The sequence below is a fragment of the Diachasma alloeum genome, unplaced genomic scaffold, assembly GCF_001412515.2.
Source record: "Diachasma alloeum isolate Michigan unplaced genomic scaffold, Dall2.0 Dall_scaffold_00294, whole genome shotgun sequence".
NCBI lineage: Eukaryota > Metazoa > Arthropoda > Insecta > Hymenoptera > Braconidae > Diachasma > Diachasma alloeum.
The window spans coordinates 893908-900996 of record NW_021680433.1 but is presented as its reverse complement, the minus strand read 5'-3'; the positions used below and the strand labels follow the sequence as shown (position 1 = coordinate 900996).

At 35.4% G+C, this 7089-nt stretch overlaps 1 protein-coding gene across 2 annotated transcripts; it reads left to right on the top strand.

The window, feature by feature from the left end:
- The first annotated feature begins 357 nt into the window (after positions 1–357).
- Positions 358–5407, top strand: LOC107039122 (odorant receptor 82a-like). 2 transcript variants are annotated; one of them, XM_029126185.1, is made up of 9 exons: positions 358–504; positions 568–687; positions 748–862; positions 1941–2202; positions 2280–2375; positions 2432–2522; positions 2596–2732; positions 2805–2937; positions 3000–3080. In XM_029126185.1, exons 1-9 carry the CDS (start codon positions 358–360, stop codon positions 3048–3050), a joined length of 1152 nt encoding a protein of 383 aa, XP_028982018.1. In that variant the 3' UTR covers positions 3051–3080. The 2 variants fall into 2 exon arrangements, with proteins under 2 accessions (XP_028982018.1, XP_028982019.1); XM_029126186.1 differs by lacking the exons at positions 2805–2937; positions 3000–3080 and adding exons at positions 5156–5288; positions 5351–5407 and having other exon boundaries at positions 361–504.
- The last annotated feature ends 1682 nt before the right edge of the window (positions 5408–7089 follow it).

Genomic DNA, 7089 nt, shown 5'->3' with positions numbered 1-7089 from the left:
ACTTTTAGAATGATGATGAACTTTTAAAAAATTCTCTGAAAATTTTTATATTTTCTTATAAAGAAAAAACAATTCAGTCGAATCGCCGTGACGGGTGGACTTGAATAGAATTGTACAACACCTTCAACGCGCGAATTTTCACCCTTCCACCTCGTTTCGTGGAATACTACTTCATTATTCATTCGATCTAAGTTTTTCCTCCACAAAGAATAATTCTGTCAAGTCCAGATGTTGTTTTCTGACTTTATAGAAAATAGAGACGTTATTTTTTATGAGAGATACGTGGTCAGTTGGGAGTACACCAGCAGTATTCCTCATGCTTTTCGTAAGTATACATCACAGTGAGAATAAACACAGATGATGGACTTCTGGGATCAAGACTATTTCAGAGTTGTCAAGATAACAACATGTTTGGTTGGACAATGGCCTTATCAGTCTTCGAAAGAGGTCATTTTTTCTCGTTCAATAATAATCATTCTAGTTATTATTCATCTGATACCGAGGGTAACGTACAGCCCTTGCTAGCTTAAAACTTCTGCTTGATATTACTTCAATCAACTATTGCAGATTAGAGCCCTGATCCTGTACGGTGATGACCCTGAGATTATTCTCAGCGTTAGCAGTCCTCTTATAATTGACATAGTATTTGTCTTCAAAACTGTCAACAATTCGTATAATTTTAAACGGGTATCTTCACCAGCGTCTCCGTCAGCTTTAGAAAGTACTGACTTGAGTTATTCCTTCCAGATGAAAAATCTATTGAGGAAAATTTACGAGAATTGGAGAATATTCTCGACGGATGAATTACAAATATTACATCAGTACTCCGCATCAGGAAAGAAATCAGCAACGATATATCTAGGTTGGTTGTTCACTTTATCTAAGGGAGGGTAAATAAATCTTGAGATTTAAACGGAAGAACAATGTGATCGCACGCAGAAAAATAATTCCGTTGGGATATTAGCCAAGGTGTGCGTTACCGCAGCGGATGTCTTCCGCTCGGGTCTGATTTGTTAGAATATGGAGCCCATGTGACAAGTGATCCCAAAATTCATATAAAAATGTCAGAAAAATCAAAATTAGTCAGTCTTGAAGCAACGACGGAGCAGTAACAATTCTGGTGGAAATAGTTCATTTAATTGGTCCGGTTTTTCAATCCTTCCTTCGATTACGCGGGATAGTACTGAATTAATAGTAAGTTATGAACAATTGAAATTATCCGGGAATAAAATTTCTTTAATCTAGAGTAGTGATTTTTCTTACAAATAAGGAATTCGTTCATTGTGACGCGTCAGTCTCAAACAAACTCTTAAACTCTTAAAATTCAACTGTCGAAATTTAGTAAAATATCAACGAGTAGAAGAAAGTGTTTCCGTGAAAGTATCCATAATAGCCTTAGCACGACTAATTGCTGGTGAGGAAATTACGGATTTACCCAGGGATCTAGAAACACATCGATTAATTTATGAAAAACAGACCGAATTGTGAGTAACAAAATTTGTAAACCCAAATTTGAATCCTTCAGATGATTCCAGGGGTAGAAATTTTAACTACATAGATTTCTGTAAAATCACGCTTATGTTTTTGTAAACCGAATAGTTATTCAAAATATATTTAAATTTAAATTTGATTCCCATTACAACTCCAAATTTCTTGATTAGTAATTAGTCTCAACTCAAACCCTACCCCTAAATCAAACCCTTTTCCTTTATATTTTAGAAAAAGGTAAGAGTAACAAACTTTGCGTCGTCCAATAATTATAAAATCTAATAATTTTAGCTTTGATTTTAATGTGACAATTAAAACATGTCCTTTCGACGCTAAAATCTTTCTCCGGACATAACATTACAAATATGATATCTCGTGTTATTAATAAATGAAAATTAACCTTTAAGCTCTTGTTACCAAACGTTCAGATGTCACTGAATCACTAATTTTAGGAGTCGTAATCGGTAGTGCTGGTTTATTCATAACTCAGCCACTGCAACTGCAACTTGTGCACATACTCATGAAAACAAACGAAACGATACGACTATTTCCCGTGCCAGTGGACTACGGTTCAATAAATGTGGACAAATATTACTGGAGTATTACGCTATTGACAGAATTCACAACAGTACTCATTGCCCTTGGAATCGTTGCTTGTGATCTGTTATTCTTCACGTACTCGTATCACGTCTTTGGATTGTTTGCAACACTGGGGTAATGTTGGCTCTCATTCATTGGAGTCTATTTGCTTTTCATAGTACAAGTGAATGACGTTTCTACTTTTAATTAAGATACACCATCGAACATCTACCGATTGACAATGATAATGGATTTAGCGATGAAATGCACGTCAAACGTTGCATTAAATTGCATTATCGGATCATAGAGTACGTCATCAGACATCATTATGCTTCTTGTGTTCCAATGCTCCATTTTTTGATAGATTTGCCAATGAGCTTGAGGACCTCTATAGATGGACATTTCTCGCTGTTATAGGCTTTAATATGATTTTAATCAGTATAATTGCTGTAGAGGTAATGGTATAATACGTCTCACTTTGATTTTTCAAAATGGACAGTTGAATTTTCATCAACTTTCTCTCACCAGCTCGTAGTCAATTTGGGATCTGCTGGAAAAATGATTCAGTATGGTTCGCTAACTGTTTCACCATTTGGACATCTTTTTGTGGAGTGTCTAATGGGGCAGCGTCTGATAGATCATAGTCTTGGTATACAAGAATATATGTAAATATCCCCGATATTGTAGTCATGGTTATTTGGAAATATTTCAATATCCTTGTGCGATTAATCATTTAGATCAAATGCACAATGGTGCGACAGCTCAGTCAAATCCCAAAAGATGATAAACTTGTTCCTCATGAGGAGCCAACTCCCGTGTCAGCTGACAGCTGGGAAATTATTGGTCATGAATTTTGAGACCTTCAACACGGTAAGATGCTTATGATTTCAGGCTTTTCATCGAAATAATATTCGAAATTGCTTTCACTGCAGATCGTCCGAACTTCCGCTTCATACTTCACAGTTCTCCTAGCTACGCAATAAAGATGAGTTTACGTGATTTTTATAATTGTCATGATGTATCTCATTATAACTGTCAGAACTGATTGTTGAACTGATTGATGTGCTCTCCAATAAAATAGGTAGAGAATTCAAAGCACAAATTACCTTATCTTTATGTTACGTCTCATCGCTGAAAGAATGAGAATATCTACGTATAGAACTTATACATACGTCTGTGTGAGTAAATTGAAATTTGATATGACGAAATTGATTAAATTAATTCGAATTGAATGAATTTATTCTCCTGCTTCGTGAATAGTTCTCTGCTCAATCTTGCATTTTCTCGACGTTATTTTTTATGAGGAATACGTGGTCAGTTGTGAGTGCACAAGCAGTATTCCTCATACTTTTCGTAAGTATACATCACAGTGAGAATAAAGATGGATGATGAACTTCTGGAATCAAGACTATTTCTCTTTGGCCGCTAATCCTCAATTCTGATTAGCGTCAATGAGTCACGGAAAGTAGTCGCTGAAAAAACTCCTCGGTATTTTCAAATTCTTCAAATGCCAAAAATTTTTTCTGCGTCACATTTTTTATTTTTTCATGTATGAGGTTTTTCTCTATATCAAAACATATCTAAATTGCCTAATTGTTGGTCATAAGAAAAAAATACATAGTATTTCTAAATTTTTTTAACTCACAAATTATTCTTCACTTCCCAAATTTTAATTTTTTCATATCTGTCATACACAAAAATGATCAATTTTTGCTTCTCAGATTTTCATACATAAATTCTAAACTCTACAAAATTTATGAAAATTCTTCGGTTTCCCAAATAATTCGAGAAAAATCCTTGAAGATCTACGGTTATTTGGAAAAATGTGAAATTTTCCGAAGATTTCAAGAAATATTTTCAGTTTTCTAGGAAATCAATTCATAACCCTCCCCTCATTTTTTAACAATTCCCGATTTTACATTAAATTAATTTAATTTAATGAATCAATTTAATTAACAGCCAGCCCTTCTTAAATGTACAGAAGGGAGGGATGATGATACCGCGAATGATCTTGAGAAAAAAAATCACCAAATGTCTATTTATTTATTAGTGTTATTGTTATTATCATTATTATAATTTATTAATGAAATAAATAAAAATTTAATTGAACATATTTTATCTCTGAGAATACACACGCACATCCGCGAGATCAGGAATAATCGTAAATTCAACGAATACCGATAAAAATCATATAGGCAATGTACAGTTTACTCCATAGTAATAGCGCGATAGCGTAGTGGTTAGGGCATAGGATTAGCAATCATAGAGTCCCCGGTTCGATCCCCAGCATCGGTAAAAAAATAATAAGCTTTTTCAGAGGTAATAATAGTAGAGATTCATTAAGAGAGGCAGCCTACAGTGGAAGAATTGAATTATCGTTTGTTTTGGATTAATTATCATTGATAATTGTTATTGATACTGACAGACAGGTCATCCGGTTTTCATACAGTTGACTTGATCAAGTTCGGATCCATTCATCCTGATCAAATCCGGATTGGTCAGAGGCGTAACATGTCTGATCAAGATCGGATCCGTCAAGTTGATCAATACCTGATCAGTGGTCAGGTCTAACCTGATCCAAACTTGATCAAGACCTGACCGGAGTTTCCACTCGGGTATATTTCCCGTGCCAATGGACTACGGTTCGATCAATGTGGACAAATATTACATCATTATGCTTCTTGCGTTCCAATGCTCTATTTTTTTATAGATTTGCCGAAGAGATTGATGACCTCTACAGGTGGACCTTTCTCGCTGTAATAGGATTTAACATGATTTTAATCAATCTGACGAGTGTGCAGGTAACGGTATAATCCGTCCCACTTTGATTTTTCAAAAGCGTCTGGTAGATCATAGTCTTGGTGTACAAAAATATTAGTATATTTCGTAGCGAGTGCAAAAAACATTTTTTCACGAGTTACGAACAATATTTTTCATCACAATGTGGCGGAAATTGGACTTTTAGGCACGCGGAGCATGCCGAAAAGTTCACTTTTCGTCACAGCGTGATGAAAATGTAAATATCCCCGATATTATCGTCATGGCTATTTGGAAATATTTCAATATCCTTGTGCGATTAATCATTTAGATCAAATGCACAATGGTACGCCAGCTCTGTCAAATCCCAAAAGATGATAAGCTTGTTCCTCATGAGGAGTCAACTCCCGTGTCAGCTGACGGCTGGGAAATTCTTGGTCATGAATTTCGAGACCTTCAACACGGTAAGATGCCGATCATTTCAGGCTTTTCATCGAAATAATGTTCGGAATGGCTTTCACGGCAGATCGTAGGAAATTCAGCTTTATACTTCACAGTTCTCCTAGCTACGCAATTGAGATGAGTTTACGAGATTTTTATAATTGTCGTGACGTACCTCATTATGAATGTTCGAATTGATTATTGAATTTATTGATGTGCTCTACAAGAAAGTAAGGAGATATAATGCAAAGCACGCGATGAGGTATGTTTATGTTACTGGTCATCTTCGAAAGGATGAAGATCCATTGATAATACGCCGAGACATTCAATTAAAGAATTAAATTAACAATTTGCTTCAGAATGGATTCTCTTTCTTGAAATTCCTATTTCACTGTTCTCTTTTTCTATTTTGTCATGTCATAGTACTATCATGGATTGAGAAGTCATCAAAATTTGGTTACCGCTCTAAATATCACAAAAGGTGAATAACACACGTCAAAATTTCACAGGAAAATATCACCATAAAAAAATATCACTGGGTAATATCATCAATAATAATAACATCACAGCGATAAATATCACAATTTTATAAGAAATTGTGGTATATTTTTTCAATTCCTGAGTGTACTGCAGACAGAACAAGCTACAACAGAAGTCACATGTGCACAATTCATAGCTGGAAGGACAGTGGAGATAAGGAAAAGGAAGAAATATCGTGATCACGACGCTCGTCTACATGCCCTGGTTGATGCATTCGACGCTAACGCTGATGTCCTACAATACCTCCGTGGAATCGCTCACAATATACAATTATAATTTGTTCGTGAAATCGCTAATGATATTTTGCTTAATGATATTTTCTCAGGTGATATTTTGACCGATGATATTTTTGAGTCGTGATAAATTGAGCTTGTTATATTTGTNACCGCGAATGATCTTGAGAAAAAAAATCACCAAATGTCTATTTATTTATTAGTGTTATTGTTATTATCATTATTATAATTTATTAATGAAATAAATAAAAATTTAATTGAACATATTTTATCTCTGAGAATACACACGCACATCCGCGAGATCAGGAATAATCGTAAATTCAACGAATACCGATAAAAATCATATAGGCAATGTACAGTTTACTCCATAGTAATAGCGCGATAGCGTAGTGGTTAGGGCATAGGATTAGCAATCATAGAGTCCCCGGTTCGATCCCCAGCATCGGTAAAAAAATAATAAGCTTTTTCAGAGGTAATAATAGTAGAGATTCATTAAGAGAGGCAGCCTACAGTGGAAGAATTGAATTATCGTTTGTTTTGGATTAATTATCATTGATAATTGTTATTGATACTGACAGACAGGTCATCCGGTTTTCATACAGTTGACTTGATCAAGTTCGGATCCATTCATCCTGATCAAATCCGGATTGGTCAGAGGCGTAACATGTCTGATCAAGATCGGATCCGTCAAGTTGATCAATACCTGATCAGTGGTCAGGTCTAACCTGATCCAAACTTGATCAAGACCTGACCGGAGTTTCCACTCGGGTATATTTCCCGTGCCAATGGACTACGGTTCGATCAATGTGGACAAATATTACATCATTATGCTTCTTGCGTTCCAATGCTCTATTTTTTTATAGATTTGCCGAAGAGATTGATGACCTCTACAGGTGGACCTTTCTCGCTGTAATAGGATTTAACATGATTTTAATCAATCTGACGAGTGTGCAGGTAACGGTATAATCCGTCCCACTTTGATTTTTCAAAAGCGTCTGGTAGATCATAGTCTTGGTGTACAAAAATATTAGTATATTTCGTAGCGAGTGCA